At 34.0% G+C, this 21,336-nt stretch overlaps 1 protein-coding gene across 40 annotated transcripts in view; it reads right to left on the reverse strand.

The window, feature by feature from the left end:
* The window catches only part of FIP1L1 (factor interacting with PAPOLA and CPSF1), an 82,012-nt gene that overhangs the window by 17,234 nt on the left and 43,442 nt on the right, over positions 1 to 21,336 (reverse strand). For 20 of the 40 annotated variants that reach the window (XM_019025505.4, XM_019025499.4, XM_019025502.4 and 17 more), the window contains 3 exons: positions 16,370 to 16,463; positions 14,151 to 14,307; positions 1,760 to 1,786 (listed from right to left, as the gene is read on the reverse strand). In XM_019025505.4, coding sequence (XP_018881050.1) covers positions 1,760 to 1,786; positions 14,151 to 14,307; positions 16,370 to 16,463 — 278 coding nt within the window. The remainder of the gene's footprint in view (positions 1 to 1,759; positions 1,787 to 14,150; positions 14,308 to 16,369; positions 16,464 to 21,336) is intronic. The other 20 variants (XM_055385824.2, XM_019025506.4, XM_019025501.4 and 17 more) reach the window with 1 other exon arrangement.

Raw genomic sequence — 21,336 nt, forward strand, 5'->3', positions numbered from 1 at the left:
AAAGTTAATCTCAATGCCTTACCTTCTCCATACATAAAACAGTAGCCACCAGATATATTTGAAATATTTTAGAAGGAAAGCAGATATATAGCAATTACCTCTTTCAAAAAATATTTCGAGTTTTAGAAGTATAGAAATTTCCTTAAAATGTGTAATTTATAAATAAAATCTTACCAGTAAATGTACAGTGTTCAAAGCTGAGAATATCCACCAGAAAATATGTTCAAATAGCACAACCCTAACAAACTGTTTTACAAAGAAAAGCACATAATATAGTTTGTGGATTAGTTTGGAAGGAATATAATTTGTACCTCTATATCATGGGGTCTGCATTCTGAATAATTCACAATACCTAAATGGAATACCACAGAATAATATGGCTAAAAAACAGTTAATCTACACTACACTTTCAAATTCAGATAGGCTATAAAGCATCCTAGCAGAAAAAGATTTCAAAAACTTATGATGTCAATTCCTTATGATACCAATTCCTTCCAAGTGTTAACAATTAACAACTCTCACTACTAGGAAATGCACTAAATTATCTAACTTTAGTCTCTCACACTACAATTCAGACACTGTCCTAAATGAGAACAAGAGGTATTCCACTGTCATATTGTCTATCACCTTCTAGTTATGTGAAAACACTTCCACTGAGCCTCCGTTATAGTAATTCTGTGAAAAAATAAATCAGTTCTCTGAATCCTTCTCAAAGGTCCACTTAAATCCATTTTTAGCCCCACTTCAAATTGTTTTCATGTTTACCATGTTCTTCACTGTATCCAGTTTTAGGATCTATAACTCCTCTATTAAACATCTTAAAAGTACAAAATTTGGCAATTACCACATTAGTCCTAAAGTCCACAATCCTATTTCATACAGCCTCACAACCACATTGTTTTTTAAACTAAAAAGACACAAATGATTCCTTTGACTTTCCCTGATGAGTCTTTTTCAGACACATTCACACATAATCAATGTCTGTATTCCACATCTAAATATGTATACTGTACTATGCTACCTAAACTTCACTCTTTCTGTTTATTGAAGTCATTTTGAATTTAGACCCACCCCTGCAAGCATTATCACCTCTCATTCTCTTTACACACCTTGGCTTTTAACACTGAACTCAGTAAGACACACTTGCTACCAGGTGTGATATCACACTATAAAAAGAAATAACTGACAAAAATGTAAAAATAAATAAATAAATAAATAAAACACTGGGCCACATATAAACTCCTATTGATCATACTATTACAACAGTAAACAATCACCACTCTAAGAACAGCCACCTGACCAGCTGTCTGTCTAGTTGCTATGTGGGGTTTAGAACACATTTTCTCACGATACTAAGCCAGCAGGATTAAAATTAAAAAATCGGAAATAATGATAAAGTCAAGATAAATTATCTTTCTCTTCTCTTATAGTCACTATATTACATAAAAAATTCATTGGTCTGTAAAGACATTTTTAAGAAAACTTTTATTTTATATCCTATACTGCTTTCTTCACAAATTGAATAGGTAAGAATTTTCTCAGAATCTCTATTTCTACAGAAATGGGTAAGACAGGTATAAGAAAACTAAATATCTTAATCAAAACTGGAATGAAGCAAAGGCAGAGCTGAAAATAGGACCTTGAAATCCCCATAGCCTATTCCATATTCTAACCGCATCAACACCGTCTCTCCTGTAACTATAAGCTTGAAATTTCATGTTTATTAACAATGATGGAGAAAACATGAAAAAAGTTTTACCTGGAGGTGGTACAGTTATTGGAATACCTAAAAAACAAGTGATGAAATTTAATATAGTAATTGGATTTCAGAACCTGTTATGTATTTATGCCATCACCAAAACAAACTTTGAAATAAAACCCCTCGCCTCATTATCCTGGCTTATTCACTCAAGAGAACCATTCTGTTTTCTCGTAGAGGACTAACAATTCGAGTATAACATCCAACTTCCTTGATGAAAACCCAGTCTAACAACTTGATAACAAGGTTTCCCCCACTAGTAATCACAAAGTTAGACATCAGTTAAAAAGCACACTTATGCACACACAATTATCAAATGCCATGAAGTTAATCCTAACTAAATATGATAATCAATGCCTGAGGTTATTTTAACATTTTAATAGAAAAACTCATCTGTGGGTTCTTTCTCTAATACTGCAGGTAGTACAAGGATAACTCAAGATGATGGATATTACTGACTTTTGTAAAGCTCAATATGTTGTGGTTCATTCAAGTGTTGACTGTTCTAGTATTGTTGGCAGAAGTGAGAAAAGGCTAACATTTCCTTTGATTTGTAGGAGAGAAAGGGGGAATAACCAATTCATATATATACACCCCCAGGGCACATTAACATAAACGTGAATGATTTACTTCTACAGGTGCTAGCAAATATTAATTTGAGTGACTCTCACTCATTATTTGTATACATTATAAACTCTGAGGAATAAACTATGTATATTTTCAATTTACAGGGACCAAATGTGCCCTTAAAGCCTAATGTAAAATGTATTTACTAAATACTAAAATTAAATTCAGCATTTTAAATTTAAGAGATACATGAAAGGCAATTTATGTGGCATGCAAATTTTAACTATCTTCAGTGGAGGAAAAATGAGAGATTTCTAAGCAGGAAAATAAAAAAAATGTAAGACAATTTAAAGTAACTTTTTCATGAAAAGTTTTATACCATAAATAACTAAAACAGTTGGAACGGTTTCCTAAATCCTATCTTAAAAACTGCATCAAAATTAGTCCAAAAAATAATCTAATTTATTAGCTAAATGTATGCCAAAAAAAAGAAACAGAATTGTTTTCAAATGTTTTCTTGTCAAAGGAAACATATTCTAACACTAAACATGTTCTGATGTGCATGTTTTATCAGAGTAAGAGATTTAGATTAAAAAGATCTTAAGGCAGCAAATGGCCTTAAAAAAGAGACCAAAACACCTGATTTTAACCACCCATACAATAAAAACATATTCCAAACTTACAAAACCAACAAGACTAAAGATACATAAAGCAGCCATTAAGTTTCAAAAATCTTTATGAATCCACAAGTCTACTAAACTGACCCATAGCTAATGGCAATTCTCATCCATCCTGAGGTTACCTTCCTGTTTCCCAAATTACTAAACCAAAAGAATCCAACAAACCATACAAGCTAGTAGAGTCCCAGACTCCAAAGTAAATGAGAAAGGTTAAGGAAGGCAGAGCATTAAATGTTTTTAATATATACTACAACCTAATTTTCTTTAGAACAATACGGACACTACTTAACTTCACTATTTGATCTAGTTTTCATAAGTAAATACATGATTATTTTCGTAGATTTATAAGATACAGATTTGTAAGATAAGATTTATAAGATAAAGGAATATACCAAAATCATCCACCCATTCTATATACTATAATCCTAATAACTTTACCTAAATGATTATGTGAGCAGGATGTATCACTTTAGCTAAGGCTTACTACAGCTTACTAAAATGTAAATTCATGCTAAAAACTAAAAAATTACTAGTCAGCCCCTTCAAACTTTAGTCCTCAAAAACATTTAAGTTGTTAAACTTCCACAAAATGTAGAGATAAAAGACATATGACCAAAGAATTAAGTACATTACAAAGGTAGTTAAAATTACTGTCTGCCTTTAATGTTAATCTTACTAAAGCAGTATCATAGGACAGACAAAAATAATCTACTGGAATTAAAGACATAATCAAAGAAAAAACCATGTCATTTATAGGTCTTTCCAATCAATACCTACACATCAGAAAGCTGGCATGGCAACTAGGAAGGGCCCTTCTTGTGAGACCTCCATTTCATCTAAGATGTTATTTCAATGCAAATCTTTATAAGTAAATGTTCATTAAAACAAGACTATAAAGTTGATGAAACACTATATAACCAATTCTTTGACAATTACTGAATGTATTTTCAAACTGATACGTGACATCATGTAAGGCCAACATCATTCTCACTTAAAAATCACTATTTAGTATTTGACTTTTCTTAATAAAAGAGAAACAGTGTAAGGTAAGAGAAAATTCATCTCAAACGTCCGTCTTCTTTCCCCTCCCAACACCTCCATCTTCCTGGCAAACACACGCTGCCTAACCTAGACAACAGACTTAAATAAGGAAAGTATTTTGTTTCTTTTCTATATCCTTTATCTGAAAAATGAGTTTAAAAAAATGTTGATTTTCCTGGAAAGCTGTATGTAACAGTAGTAAAAGTAGATTTCTAGTGCCAGCCAAAACCTTTTGGAAAAGTAATACTCAAGCTCTAACAGACTGAACAGATTAGTGGTATTAAAACTTGAACATAGGCCGGGCACGGTGGCTCACACCCGTAATCCCAGTACTTCCAGAGGCCAAGGCAGGTAGATCACAAAGTCAGGAGATGGAGACCATCTTGGCTAACATGGTGAAACCCTGTCTCTACTAAAAATACAAAAAATTAGCCAAGCATGGTGGCATGCACCTGTAGTCCCAGCTACTCAGGAGGCTGAGGCTGGAGAATCATTTGAACCCAGGAGGCGGAGGATGCAGTGAGCCGAGGTCGCGCCACTGCACTCCAGCCTGGGCAACAGAGCGAGACTCCATCTCAAAAAAATAAAATAAAATAAAAAATAAATAAATAAATAAATAAAAACCACCTTGAACATGCATGAGAATCACCTGGAGAGTCTCTTAAAACACACAGATTGCTGGGCCCTTCCCCGAGAATTTCTGATTCAGTAAGTCTGGGGTGGGACCAGAAAACCTACATTCCCCCTAAATTTCCCAGATGATGTTGCTGGCCCAGGACTATACTATGAGGATCACTGGATCCGATTCTAAGCTTCCCTCCTAATTTCACTGCTGAGCAATTTAGTACAGACTAAATAAATCCCATTCCGAATTTTTATGAAACAAAAGCATCTACCTATGACACTTAAAAGTACTATGAGAGCCTACACCATCTGGCATTCTCAAAAGAGAAGATGATTTCTTTTTTTTTTTTTTTTTTTTGGTTGAGACAGGGTCTCACACTGTTGCGTAGGGTGAGTGGCATGACCACGGCTCACTGCAACCTCTGCCTCCCCGGCTCAAAGCAATCCTCCCACCTCAGCCTCCCAAGTAGCTGGGACTACAGGTGTGTACCACCATGCTCAGCTAATTTTTTGCATTTTTTGTGGAGACAGGGTTTCGCTATGTTGCCCAGGCTGGTCTCAAACTCCTGGGCTCAAGCGATCCACCCGCCTCAGCCTCCCAAAGTGCTGTGATTACAGGTGTGAGCAACCACGCCTGGCCTTAATTTTTGCATTTTTTATAAAGATGGGGTTTCTTCATGTTGCCCAGGCTGGTCTCGAACTCCTGAACTCAAGCAATCTACCCGCTTTGGCCTCTCAAAGTGCTGGGATTACAGGAGTGAGCCACCACACCCAGCTTAATTTTTCCAGCATATAACACATACACTTAAATGTAAAAGTGGGTGGGGGTAAGACCTGAAATCCTATTAGGAGATTGAAAGAACTGAGGCAACGAAACAGAAAGGCAGCATTCCTGTTAAACATCATATTAAAAAGAATTTACCCACACTAAAAATTCCCACAAAATTAATAGTGGGCTTTGCACTCACAAAAAAACTAAACAGATTGTCTATAAACTCATTCTCAATGTAGTCTATCATAATTTTATATAACTAAGGCAAAATAGCTTCTGACATGGCTCTCAATGATCTCTGTCTGCTGGTATTTATGTCCTGTGTGGGGGCTGGACATTGTGACTTATTTCTACCACACACACAAAAAAATCAAAGGATGTTACTTCCATGACTAGGTTACAAAAGACAGTTATTTCTATTTCACTGGCACCCTCTCTGTTGCCTTCTTGGCTTACATGCTTTGATTAAGCAAGCTAACATATTAGACGCCTACACCAGTGAGGAACTGAAGCCTTGTCAATCCAACAGCCTAGAAAAAAACAAAATCCTTTTAACAAAGAGGTGAGTGAGCTTGGAGACAAATACTTCCTTAGTCAGGCTTTTGGAGATTGTGAGGTCTGAGAGAGACCTTAAAGCAGAGGATCCAGCTAAGCTGTCCCAGATTCCTGACCCATGAAAACTGTTCAATAATAAATGTATGTTGTTTTAAGCCACTACATTCTGGAGTAACTTGTTATACAGCAGTAGAAAACCAATATATGCAATAACCATCTATCTTTTCTCTATTCAAATTCACATGAAAGAAAAAAAATGGCAGAATATGTAAACTACGCTTCCTATTTCTCACTAGTAAATTCCAAGTTCCATCGGCACTATTATTTAAGAAACAGATAAACTTGATCACTTTCCTTAAGTCTCATGACTTGTATTTCAAAGCCATCAAGCTCAGAAGTTTTACTCAAAATGAGTAGAAAAGGCCAAGGTTTACAAAAATCTTTAAATATCACCTTCTACCAGAAATGAGTTTCTATGTATCAGGATTTTAAAAATTCAACACAAACAAAAACATATGCACACACATGTGTATCATCTCATCTACCATCCACCCTTAAATACAAACCAGAATGTAGAAAGAATATGGCAAAACCATTATTTCATAATTAAAACAATTACAAGGTGCAAAAAAAGATTTAAGTTATTTTTAAGAAAAGAAAAAAGGGTTAAAAAGTGGTATGGTCACACAACAAAGTAACCAAAAATTTACCAGCATACTTCATGTCTAAAAGGTAAAAAAGATAATTTTACGTACACTATAAAATGGATAAACTATGTTACCTTTATTAGGATCTGTTACTCTTCTATTTTATAAAATCTAAAGCCTACGGAAAATAAACTTCTATCTTACACAAAACATTTTTGATAGAAATACCTATGTTTTTTAATAGAGAACTTGTAAAGAAATTATCTCTACCAGCTTCCATATAATCATGAGACGATCGAAAGAGCAGTGTAAGCAGAAGGCACAAATTAAACTGTAATTAGATTCAACAAAATGTGGTGTCAATGATGTATTCAAAATGTAACTATTATAAAGGGTGCATCCTGGAGGAGAAAGCACATTCAAAAATCAACATCCTAAGAAAGCTTTTAATCTCTATTAAATTTACATTTAAATAAATTTTAATTGTGCCAGAAAATTCTATTTATTATAGATAATTAGCATTGCTCTCTGTTTTGAATTTACTGAAAACACTGATAGGCAGGCTTTTTAAATTGAATATAGAAAAACACAAGAATAAATACAGTTTTCAAAAACTTTAAGTTCTTTTTTAATGGTAACTCTGGAAAATGCTTACATTTCTGGCAAACAGTGCCAGTTAATTTGAGGTAATCTGTTGAGTAAGACCAAAAATCCATGGTATTATAAAATTAGCTTAATAAACATAGTCATAAAATAGTTTCTCAATTAAAGGGATAAAAGTGTACTTCCTCAAGGGCACTGATAATATTCATCCAATACAGGCCAAGCTTCTGCCAAAGCAGTGTTCTCAACGTTTTGTCCAGGAATTCCTGGAGGTCCTTGAGACCCTACTGAATCTGCCAGGTCAAAACTACTTTCATAAATTTACTAAGCTGTGGCCAGGCGCAGCGGCTCATGCCTGTAATCCCAGCACTTTGGGAAGCCGAGGTGGGTGGATCACTTGAGGTCAGGAGTTCAAGACCAGCCTGACCAACATGGAGAAACCCCATCTCTAAAATTACAAAATTAGCCAGGTGTGGCAGTACATGCCGGTAATCCCAGCTGTTTGGGAGGCTGAGGCAGGAGAATCGCTTGAACCTGGGAGGCAGAGGTTGCAGTGAGCTGAGATAGTGCCACTGTACTCCAGCCTGGGCAACAAGAACAAAACTCCATCTCAAAAAAAAAAAAAAAAAAAAATTTTTACTAAGATGTTATTTGCCTTTTTCATGCTCATTCTCTTACAGTGGAGTTTCCAGGGGCCACATAACTCGCGATATCACAATAGATTTAATGTGAAAACAAACAGGAGAAACCAGCTTTTTCTACTAAGCCACATAGTAAAGAGATTTCCAAAAGCATAAAATAAGACCACTTCCCACTAAATTTTTAAAATTATTCTAGGAAAAGTACAGTTATTTTTCATAAGAAATTTAAAAATGTTAACATGTAATGAGTGTATTATACATAGCTCTAATATTTTTATTTCTCAGTTTTAACTTCTAATATTAAAAAACAGATAAAACATACATAAGTAGAAGCTCTATGGGATCTGCAGTAATTTTAAAGAGTTTAAAGAAGACGTAACCAAAAAGTTTTGAGAACTGCTGTGCTAAAGAACCAGACTGCTAACAGAAAAATAATCTAATGAGAATGCAGGACTTAGAGGAAATGCAGAATGACCCTAGATATGAGCAACTCGCCACCCGCCCCCACCCCCTGACCCGATTCCTATATATCATCCCTAACCCAAAATTAACATATTTAAGGAATAAATAAGATTTTAAAGTTCATGAAATTAGTAGTACTAGATGATTAGCCAGACACTGATACAAGACAACAGTCTTTTAGGAAGAAATCTACTTCTTTCTAAAATGCAGAATCCTACACATCTGGTATCTAGATAAACAGTTAAACCCTATAGCTAACTTTAAAAGCAGGGATGCCTGGTTTGTGGTCCAGAGTAGTTGGGCTATATCTCAGTAAAGCAAAGACCCTTCTTCAACCCAGCAGAATTCCACTACTGGGCTACATTTCAATTGTTCCCAAGACCCACAGAACTAGTCATTTGAGGCTGATAACAGTTCATACAAAAACAAATGAGTTTAACTGAATTTGCCTTCTATTCTTCAGTAAACTCCACTACAAAAAAAAATGAACATCAAATATGATGACACTGAAGTAAATTAACATTTAAAAGCCTAAATTAAAAGCCTACCATAAAGTTAGCTCACAATCATTAATTAAATTCTATTATTTTAGAAACAAAGTAAGTCAGACACAGATAGACAAATGCATGATTCCACTTATATGAGGTACCTAGAATAAGGAAACTCACAGAGACAAAAAGTAGAATAGAGGTTACAGGGGCTATCCTTAGGAGGGAAGGAGTTTAGTGGGCACAGAGTTTTCACTGGAGATGATGAAAAAGTTTTAGGTACAGCTCATGGTGATGGTTACATAACATTGTGAATGTATTTAATGCCAATGAACTACATATTTATAAATGGCTAAAATGACAAATATATTGTATTTTACCACAATAAACAAACACACAAAATCACCTACCCTATAACATTAATACTTCCAGTTTTACAGTTTTTCTTCCAATAAACAAATATTTCAAAACTGACTTCAGCTAAACACAGACTTCTTAACACAAGCCAGGCAAACAGTAAAAACCTTATTCAGATTTTCAAAAATGTGATGACTGTTCCTTATAATCTCCCTAACTTCCCTACCCACAAATACGTATGCATGTACTTCAACATCAGAGAAATGCTTTAAAAAAAAAAGTTTCTAGGACTGTGACAAATACACGTAATCCAATAATACAATTTTCTGGATATAGGTACTAATTCATTTCAACATAGTTAATAAAGAAAACAGGCTTTCAAGCAAAACTGCCTGGGTTAGAATTCTGGTTTTACTATTTTCTAGCTATTACTCAGATGACTTAGGTCCCCGCTTCCTCAGTGCAAAATTAGAATATCATCTACTTCAGATATTGTTCAAGAATCAAATGAGTTAATACATGGAATGTACTCAGAATAGTACCCTGAAAAGTGAGCATTCAACAAGTATTAGCTATTATATCTATTATTACTCAGAAAAAGCATGAAACCACTCTAACGTATTTCTGAAAAAACTTAATACAATGGAAACTATTTTCTGATTCACGAGAAAATGAAATAACAGATTTTCTGGATATTACAGAAGAACTAAATTAGCCAGTATTTGTTTTCTTTCTTTCTTTTTTTTTTTGAGATGGAGTTTCGCTCTTGTCGCCCAGGCTGGAGTGCAATGGTGTGATCTTGGCTCACTGCAACCTCTGTCTCCTGGGTTCAAGTGATTCTCCTGCCTCAGCCTCCTAAGTAGCCAGGACTACAGGTGTATGCCACCACACCCAGCTAATTTTTTCATATTTTTAGTAAAGATGGAGTTTCACCATGTTGGCCAGGCTGATCTTGAACTTCTGACCTCAGGTGATCCTCCTGCCTCAGCCTCCCAAAATGCTGAAATTACAGGTATGAGCCACCATGCCTGGCCCAGTATTTGTTTTCAAGCTACTGTTAGTACGGCAGCAGGGAACCATGATAAATGCTTTTGCACTACCAGACATCTCTTCCTTCTTTGTTGTATTCTAATACATAAATCTCCTCTACTCTTCATACAAATCTATTATGGCCAGAAATACTTTGTCCTCTCTGTGTTACTAGCAAAGTTTCATATATGTTTGCAGGTGTGTGTTTGAGGGTGAGAGGAGGCAATACATTTCTCCTGCGAACTATTTGACATTAAAAGTCCTTCAAATGAGAGTTATCTCTAACACCTTATAATTGTTAAACAGTAACTTATCTACTTATGCAATAAGCCCTCTGTAAATTTCCAAGAGTCAATCAGAAATTGTATCATCTAAACCAGGGAATTTCTTTCTAAGAATGAATAATAATAATTATGCTGGGATAGAAGGTATAAAGTAGGACTCTTCCAGGCAAATCTGGATGTATGGTCACCCTATTTATTTAAAAACAAAACAAAACAAAAAACTAGTAGCATCCTAAAATATGAGAATAAAATATCATTACTATACTTATCTCATCATATTTTGGACTTTACTTTTAAAAACATTAGAAGTCTAATGTTAAAAAGGCAACATTAAAATACATTTAAATTAATTCTTTAAAAAAATGTTTTTCCATTTTCTTTTGATTATTTTTGAAGAAAGCAAAAAACAAGACAGTTTATCTAAGAAAAATGGAATATCTTTTAAGGCAATACTTTAAAAAGAATCCTGAATCATAGCTTTCTTTCATTAGCTGCTTATGATTCTTAAGGTGATTTAAATTACAACAAACTACGGAACATAGTGTAATCATGTGGTTCTGTGGTAAAGGGTAACTGAAAACCACAGCTTTAAGCATGGCAGCTGGCATATATCTATGCAGCCGTACTGTTATTCAGAGCCAGTGCCCATCCTGATTGAATGTACCAGGTATAAATCCGAAAATCATCTTTGGTGTTATGGATACATAAATATGTCGTTAACTCAATTAGCAAACACATTAGGGAATGCCAAGTACGTACAAGACCACTGTGACTGTAGGGAAACATAGATAGAAATACATAGCCTGTATGCTCCCCAACAGCTCGCATTCTACTAAAAGTAAGGAGCAATTCAGAGAGTCTCAACTTCAAATATTTGGTTTTAATGAACTGGTATCCTGCTCAGCACATATACCAGTTAGGTACTGCTTAAACCAGCATTAGAATTCATTTGAATCTGTACTCATTAAATGTTGACAGAAGAGCACAGAAATGTAAACCAAGAATAAACATAAAAGGAAATCTTGATTTTAAAATATGGAAAGCATGTAGCTGAGAATTAAGCAGAAAAATAGATTAAGCAACAGAAAAATAATTAGCTGCACTCTATAGTATAATGTCATTAATAACCTAAACACTCTTCAAAGATTTGTTATACTTATGAACAAAGGTTACATGAAAAAGAAATGGTCATGGATAGTGGTTCATGCCTGTAATGCCAGTACTTTGGGAGGCCGAGGAGGGCAGATTGCTTGAGGTCAGGAGTTCAAGACCAGCCTGGACATGGCGAAACACCATCTCTACAAAAAATACAAAAATGCTGGGTATGGTGGCACATGCCTGTAGTACCAGCTACTCTGAGGCAGGAGGATCGCTTGAGCCTGGGAGGTGGAGGATGCAGTGAGCTGAGACCGCACCACTGCACTCCAGCCTGGGCGAAAGAGTGAGACCCTGTCTCAAAAAAAAAAAAAAAAAAAGTAATTTTATCATTTTGAAAAAAAAGTAAACTTCCAGATAATGCTACTGCCTATGTGTAGCAATTACCTCTGTAGCAATATTCTACGGAGTTTCGAATATTCTTATACCAGCCAAGTATTTGTTGTCATTAATTCATACCAACTCTGTCATACTTACTTTAATAATTAGTACTGAACATACAAAATGTTAGCCATCTGGGGATATACTATATTCGTAAATAAGGAAATCCTTTCATTCTGTCATTTGTGACAACATGCATGAACCTGGAGGACACTGTGCTAAGTGAAATAAGCCAGGCACAGAAAGACAATTACTGCACAATCTCGCTTATATGATCCAACTCATAGAAGCAGAGAGTAAAATGGTGGTTACCAGAGGCTGGGGGCCACGGGTGAGGTAGGGGAGATGATTTTCAAAGGATACAAAAGTTTCAGTAAAATGAGAAAAACAAGTTTTGGAGCTCTACTGTACAGCATGGTGACTATAATTAATAACTGTATATTTCAAAACTGCTAGGAGATTTCAGAATGTTCTCTCCACAAAAAAATGTTAAGTATGTGAGGTGATGAATATATTAACTTGATTTTCTACAACGTAGACATAATCAAAACATCACATTGTACCCCATAAACATATACAGGTATCACTGTCAATTAAAAATAAAATTTTTAAAAAGTTTTAAGAATTAAAAAAAGAAAATTATTTCAAATCACTACCTAGTAAAGTTTAAGTAATATTACAAAGGAATCCAACAGAGTACCACAAACATTAATAATTTTTTTAGTATCATTAATCAAATATGTTAAAACATTAATTATTTCTACCTTTTATTTATCTAATTCTTTTTCAGAGGACAAAGGATTCACATAGAAATCACAGAAGTCCTCATTTTGAATCACCTAAGTCCTCTTTCATTTGGTTAATACTCAGCATATTAAAGACACAAGAACCACAAGTCAATCCCAACTAATGAGTTGTTTCTGCTCAATCTATTTGTTGGAACAAGAAATTCACTGAAATTAGAAATACTAATGCTGTCTGGAATAAGGACCTCTAACCTATATTCCAACCTCCTCCTTCCACTATTTTTGAGACAACAGACCCTCTAAAGCCACAAGTCATTTTTTCATATTTTGCTCATACTTTTTGAGAGTAGAGGTGACAGTGGAAGGAAATCAAAGGCACTGAGGATGAAAGACAGAAGCAGTGGCTGACATTTAGAGGCCAAGGATGAATATGTTAGGGAAGGACTATTCAGACCCTGGATTTGGTTCTGTACTCGGATCACAACTGGCACCTTAAAACAAAGACAGCTCTCTTGCAAATAAAAGTGAGTGAGAGTACATGGCTCTCTAGTATAAACTGATTTTATTAATAGGAAGTAAAGCCTAACATACGTCTTTCATGTTGCCCTGATGAGGACAAGCAGCTATTTTTTCATCATTTACTACTAGCTTTCTCCCTGGGAAGTATAATTATTATCTCAAGCAATCTTGCTAGTTTCATAAAAACTTGGTTAAGGCAGATAAAGGTTAAAAACAAAGTAAGAAAGGCAACCCGATGAAAAATTCAAATAAAAATAAAATTTGGGAATTATTTGTGAGTTTCTTCTCTATCACCACTAACCTGGTTTTTAATTGTAATCAAAAGTAGCTAAAAATATGATCAACATTTACTTTTGTTTAAAAGAAATAAATACCAGGCACCCAGTAGCAGTCTCCTAAAAGGAAACCGGTATACAGAAGAAGACCAGACTGAAATATTAATCAATCTCTTCGCAAGATATAATTTTTTGACCTACTCCCATCCTAAAAGTATCTTTTAATGTTTTTTTCAAAACAAATTAACACTGGTAAAGTTTGTAACTGAGTATGGATTTATACATATTCTATTAGCAACTTAAGTTTGGGGATCATTATCATATTTTTGAATCACAAGATTGGTATCTGTATATTCTTCTTAATTTTAGAACATTGTCTCTTTCCTATATTGAAATAGCAATAAACATATATATATCTGTTTCAGTGTGAATCTGTTGAAGATAAGTATTATATCTATTACTTTTAATGTAATGTGATCAAGATATTATTTTAATTGTCAAAAATTTTAAAAAACACTCACAAGCTATTTTTCTTTCAAAGTCAAATGTCTTATTTACTATTTACCCGGTGGTGGAATCAGAGGTGGAGCAGTGCTGACAGTCGGAGGAGGTGGAAGAAATGGAGGAGGTGGAAGGTGAGTGGGAGGAGCTCCTGGAGGGAAAAACGGAGGTGGTTTGCTAAAATTGTTGTCTACTTCAGTAGCAGATCTTTCAGAAAGGACCTAAAATTAGAGCACAGTTAATTAAACAGATGCATAAATATTATGTAAGATTAATCTTAGTAAATTAATTTCATTTAATCTAAGAAACAAAGTAAAAGGTAGTTTAATTCACATATATGTATTTTTGGGGGGAGAGTAATAGTTCTACATGTGTGATATGTGTATACATACGCCTATGTGAGTATACACACACATATACTTTTAAAAATGTGCATATTCAAATCTTAAGAAAAAAGCAACTGGATCATTACCAAAAATTTCTTAATAAAAAGTAATTAATACAAACAATCCACACAAGAAAAAAGTACTTCATAAAGATCATTTAACAAGTATTATCTTTGTCACCCAACCAAAGTTAAAGTATTCAATTAAGGCAATGTAATCATTAATCACAGACACTGGCCTTAAGAAATTAACATGGCAGCAGGTCAGACATTCACTGTACAAGGGCCTGTCATCACCACGTTGCAAAGTAAGAAACTGTCAGGCATGTGTCAACAGACTGCAAGCAATAGGCAGCAAGATATGTAAGTAACTTTATCATGTGAGCCTTGTAACTTTAAGACCAGGGTTTATTCTTGAAAAATAAAGCAATGTTTGCAAAATGCTTCTTTGTGTGAACAGGTTAAGGGACAGGCACCATAAGAAGCACCCCAAACCTACTGAAATAAAACAAGCAAAGTGGCACCTCAAAATCTGGATTTTTGATAAGCTCCCCAAGGATGTGTAAATAAATTTGGGAAAGACAGCCAACATAATGTTGTATATTTAATTTATACTTCTCAGATCCTTGCTGACTAAAGCAATCTTTTAAACATACAATCCCTCTTTCCATTAACACTTCCTACATTTAAGTGCAGTGTTTTTTGTAGGGCTTATGTTGATAAGCTATTTCTTAAAGTATTTATTTTGAGAAATCGTGGCATTTTAATGGTAAGGGGAAAGGAAAAATGGACTAACATCTTCCACTGTAGAAATGATTTGCCTTTAAAGATGCTAAAAGGAACATTTTACATGATCAACTTATGAAAGGTAAGAATAAAGTGCTCTGGACATTTTTAAAAGGACTCAGAAAATAGGAATAAATAATGAAAAAAAGTATGGCCAAACTGAATAGCTGAAAGTCTCAGTTATTAAAGTTCTAACATTAATTATCCAACTTACTGATAATTTATCTCCCTTCAATTTTTCACCTAAAAACAAAGCAGCTCAATGCCACCTCCAGAAATGTCACATTAAATAAATCATGGTATATTTATCCAATGAAGCTATCATGAAGATATTTTAATCATATTTTAAGAATATGAAAACATACAAATGATAATTTTAGATGGGGAAAAAAGTATACACAGAAATATAATTATAATAGTATCCCAATTTTGCTCAGCATCAAAAGATGTATCAGATGTGGTTATCTTTAGGTGGTAAAATCACTGGTGGTCTTTTATTTTTCATTCAGTAAACCTATATACAAGTTGAGTATTCCTAATCCAAAAATCTGAAATCTGAAATGCTCTAAAATCCAAAACATTTTGAGCATCAACATTTTATCACAAGTGGAAAATTCCACACCCAACCTCATATGTGACGGATCACAATCAAAACTCAGGCCCACTACACAGTTTATTTAGGGTTGCCAAAGGAAAAAAGATTATCATAAATTAACAAATCATTATAACAAATTAAATAACTTATTTATGAAACATAAATTTCATGTTTAGACTTGGGTCTCATCTCTAATATTACATACATATGAACATTTCAAAATCCAAAAATTTCAAAATCTGATACACTTCTGGTCCCAAGCATTTTAGATAAGAGATACTCAACCTGTACTATGTTTCTACCAAGGAAAAGAAAAAAAACCCTATTAAAAAAAGATTCAGAGATTATAAATTCTAACTGGAAATGCCTTTATAATAAATGACTGGTTCCACATTTTAAATCTCTTTGTATCACCTAAAACACAGCATAGCACTATGACTATCTATTGAATAAATTAAATTATAATGCTGATATCATCCTTCAGTTAAAGAAAATTATTTATTTTAAAATACTAAACCTGTATGTTGCTGTTCTCATTTGCCCGTCGCCTTCCTTCTACTCGGCTGATAGTTATAGTCTGACCGATAACATCAATTGCCCCAGGTAATCTCCTGTAACATAAAAATTGAATCAATTCAGTTTCACCTAATTAGATGCTTAAAAAATAATAAAAGCAGTGAGAAATAAAAACAAAATGTGTTTGCAATAAATTTTAAAATAAAACCAGATCACAATACACATTGAAAAATATCCCTGAGTTTAAGCTCACTACTTTGCATTGTCATAAAAATTTTTATTAATAAATAAGCTAGAACCAACATACCCAACAATTATCATAATGTTAAGTTTTAAGTCTCTGTAGAGCTCTTCTACACTTACTAGTTTTAGTAGTCTCCAAATAAATTTATCTTTGTGAAATTAAATAAGACAGCAAATGCTAGACAAATGGAAATTTTGGGACCACTACAATTGTAACACATACTACAGCTCTATTACAGAAACTTTAAATACTCCCCAAAAAGGCCTGAAAATAATGCTCATTTTAACATACACAAGATATTTTCCTTGTGATATATTCCAAGTGTTAAAAAACATAAAAAAGGAACCAGTTTGCCATTTCTGATAACTTGCATTTAGATAGAAAAATTCAAATATTTAAATACTCGCCTCACCTCTACAATCTTTTTAAAGTTTATAAGGATATGGAAAAATAGTCTATCATAAAACAATGCTATAAATTTAAGAGAAAAACCTAGTAAGTTGTATTTTAAATAATTAAAATAATGTTAAAAGCTATTATGCAGATAAAGGACTTAACAAAAGTATGCATGCCTAAGATGATATAGAAGTCACTTGGAGAAATAGGCAATGAAAAGTGGATGCAAATTAGATGAATTTCTCTTCATCTATATTTCAGTTCTGAACAAAACCGCCTTTAAAACTTTATAGAAGCAAAACAATTAAAATACCATAGATCCTTCCACAGTCACTAGATTAGGCTCCTAAAATGACAAATAACAGCAGCTACCATAGGTTGGATGCCAAACCCATTATATCTAAACTTCACAAAAACTGAAAAATTACTGTATACTTGTTACAGACAAGCCATGGTCCAAAGTGAAATCACTGACACAAGCATGAATTAAATAGCAAAACTAACTTTCAAACCTGAGTCTTTCTAATCCCAAAGACTATAGACCTCCCCTCCCCTTGAGCTAGGTTTCCTTCCAGCAAGACGATTCACCTTTGAGGAATTTAAGACTTTTCTGGAAATCATGAGTTAGTAAGAGTTTATCTCAAGTAGACCTTGAAACACTCCACAAATTATTTTGTGCTAACAAAGACAGCCCTATAAAAAGCATATCATGACATCCGAAATGTTTTCAAGTACATAGTCAGTTCCCACTTACCATCCCTTGCCCACTTAAGACTTCCCTTCTCTATAATTTTAGTACAATTTAAAAATGTTCAAGCCTTTCTAACTTTATGCCTGAGTCACTGACTTCCTAGATTTCCTCATGATCCCAAAGATCATGAATGATTTCATTGGAGGATTAACATATCCTCCAATACAGCTGGGGAAAGATCTTAATATTCACATGTTACAAAAATCCAAATATCTCTACAATAAAACAAATATTGCTTCCATTTCTTCCCTATAATTTAAATTGCAAAGCTATGCCCACCATGACTGCATTATCAAAGCACATGCCATCAGCCCTCTGATATACAAACATTTCACATTCGAACATCCTACTAAATACAGGTGTGCATTCTGAGGCTGTGATTTCCTCTCCGTTAATTGCTGCCCTCCATTGTCAAAATTTTTAATTTCGCTCTATTTCCTTTTCTACTATTTTCTCTTGCCAATCACTGGACTCTCTCCTTTGCATTTTTAAATTTATTCCCATCAAGAACAAATTCTACCAAATTTGTTTGGACTTGCAAGTCAGATAGCAAATTCTCCAAATTGTTAAAAGTGGTAAAAATTAGATCTAGATATAAGAATAACTTTCCTGTTGAGGGGAAAATTTTCTATAGCCTGTCTTTTACCATTTATTTCCGAGGATCTCTAGTTTTCAAAAAGTCTGGGACACATGGAAGTATTCACCTCTTAAAATGTACCTTAAATATGGTCAGAAGTCTAATTAGTTTTTTTCAACTTTAGATTGATTGTTTTTAATCACTAAAGACTCAAAATGGCAAATACTATGTTTCTAAAAACATATAACTGAGAAATCAGCCTTAACAAGTATATATCCCTAAAGGGAGTTCAGAAAATTACAATTCTCCATATTTTCAAAACATCTCCTTGTGCCCGTATTTTTTAACCACATAAACTGATTTACTTTAATCATATAAATGAAGCTTACCGTTTTGTTCCAAAATGTTTTATGATAAGACACACAGTATGTACCACAGCAACAAAAAGCACATAATATCTAACACTGACAAATAATTTAAAAATCTAATATTATTCTGATGCCACGTTATGGAAAAAAAAATATTGAACCATATTATTCCACGAAAGTTCTTAATGGACAGCTTTTTCTTTCATTTCTTAAGAAGATTTAATAGAGTTTCCCTATGAGGAAATCTACTGTAACTTAAGAGTTCCCCAAAGCGTAGGTTTGATTAGGCCAACAAACTTGTTCAGTAAGGTAGACAGCTAATGCTATTATCAAAATCCTCTTCTCCATATTGGACTCAATCATCTAGTAAAAAGCTAAGAAACTAACCACTCTGGGTGTCTGAGTTAATGTACAGTTTAAACAGGCAGTAAATGTCCCCAAGAGCCTCTACCTCCCCTCCTGGCACAGTAAATGAATATAAAAATATCTCTGAAGTTACAATGGAATTACATTATCATATTTTGATGATTCTGATATCCCAGAAAGAATCTGAGGGCTCCCTGCACAGATGCAACAGAAAGTTTAAGATGACAAATCAGGGCTAATAGAAGATAGACAAAAGGCCATAAATTGATCTCTGAAGGTCAGGCTCACGCATGTAATCCCAACACTTTGGGAGCCTGAGGCAGGAGGATTACTTAAGCCCGGGAATTCAAGACCAGCCTGGGCAACATGGCGAGACTTTGGGTCTACAAATAATTTAAAATATTAGCTAGGCATAGTAGCACATGCTTGTGGTCCCAGCTATTCAGAGGGCTTAGGTGAGAGGATTGCTTGAGCCAGGAAGATGAAGGATGCAGTAAACTGTGATTATGCCACTGCACTCCAGACTGGGCAACAAAACAAGAGCCTGTCTCAAAAAAAAAAAAAAAAAAAAAAAAAATATATATATATATATATATATCTCAGCTGCTTTTTCTTGGAAGCCAAAGCAAAGGACATCATTAACAACAAATGTCTTTAATGTGCATTAAAATTAAAACAAAGCATTTGCTCTAAGATTGTTTTCCTGGTAATGACAGCTAGTATTTATGGAGCACCTACTATGCGCAAGGTAAGCACTGTTCTAAATACTTTATATATATTTAGTCTTCATGATAAACCCATAAGGTAGCAACTCTCATTATTGTCATTTTACAAACAAGAATAAACAGAAAAAGATTCTCCTCTGAGTCTAAGAGAAAATATGAGTACAATAGTTTTTAAACTTTATTGACTACAAAACACAGTAAGAAGTACACTTTACACAGCAATCCAGTACCCACAATACATTAAAAACTAAAAAAGATTCATGAAACAATACTTAAAAAAGGAAAAATGGTGACATTAAGATAAAATGTAATTTTATTAATATTTAAATATAGCATAGGAAAAAAGCAAAATAAACAATACAAAACCAAGAAATACTGGTTGGGACCACCAAATTGTTTCACAACCCACTAATGGATTGCAATCTCATGTTTTCAAAAATATGGAAATAAAGTCTCCAAAATTCCTACCAAAAAAAATTGAATTTTAAAGAGCTATTTCTCAAAATGCACTTTAATGCTGAGTGAAGCACAACAATGCCCAATTCAATAAGAGCAATTTAATCAGGGGAAGCAAAACAACGTGGTCTGTGTATCTAGCCCTCTTAATGGTCAGGCTTGATCTAATAATAATGTAACTGTGCTTCTGAGAACAGTTCAGGTTCTTAACTAGCAACACGGTTCTCTAAAGAAGAATCAGGACGTCCCTGATTTCTAAATAAATAGATATGTATAGATGCAATTTTCAGGCAAAAGTCCAGAGTTTATAGCAAATTTTCAAATTATTTTGCTTGAAATATTGCTTGAATTATTGCTTGAAAGTTTATAACCATATTCTAAAAGAATGGGTGAATCACATATCAATGTAGACATCTATGAATGTTTTCTCACAGAAGGGCTTCTAATAAGAACTGGGCAGCAAACAGTTCAAAGGTCCATTTGCTAAGAAAAAGCCTAGAATGTGGCTATCTCATATTCCCAACTTGAAAAGAGATGCACTTGTTATGACATTTAATTCAGGTCACATATGTAAATAGATGGCTGTAAACAGTTCTGCATGGAAATTGTGTAACATCTTTTAAGCTACTTTAGGAAAGAGATGAGCCTTAAAAGACATGTAGGATGGGAAGATAGAACATTTCAAATGGAGGGACAACTATGAGCATAGAGAAAAGATGGAGAGGGGCAGATATGTGCACAATTTCTACGTGGCAAATATATTACCTATCCATTTGCTTGCAACAGAAGTATCATGCACCTTTGATAGTGGTTACCAACCAAAAGACATTCAAAGAGGCAGAAAATGGAAATTAAATGAGAAGCACATAAAGAAAAAGACTGTGAGGCTGTAAAATGCTATACAAATATCAGCTCCCATTGTAACTACATCTATCATTTTACTTCAAAACCGTAGGTGCCTAGCTATCATTTGATTTTAATCTTTATGCCAACCCAGAATCAAGACTCTAAATCAGTGGTTCTCAACCTCGCCTGCATCAAAATCCTGATGCACAGGGTGTACAACAGACTATTTAAAATAACAT

This window comes from Gorilla gorilla, chromosome 3 (assembly GCF_029281585.2).
Source record: "Gorilla gorilla gorilla isolate KB3781 chromosome 3, NHGRI_mGorGor1-v2.1_pri, whole genome shotgun sequence".
In the NCBI taxonomy this organism is placed as follows: domain Eukaryota; kingdom Metazoa; phylum Chordata; class Mammalia; order Primates; family Hominidae; genus Gorilla; species Gorilla gorilla.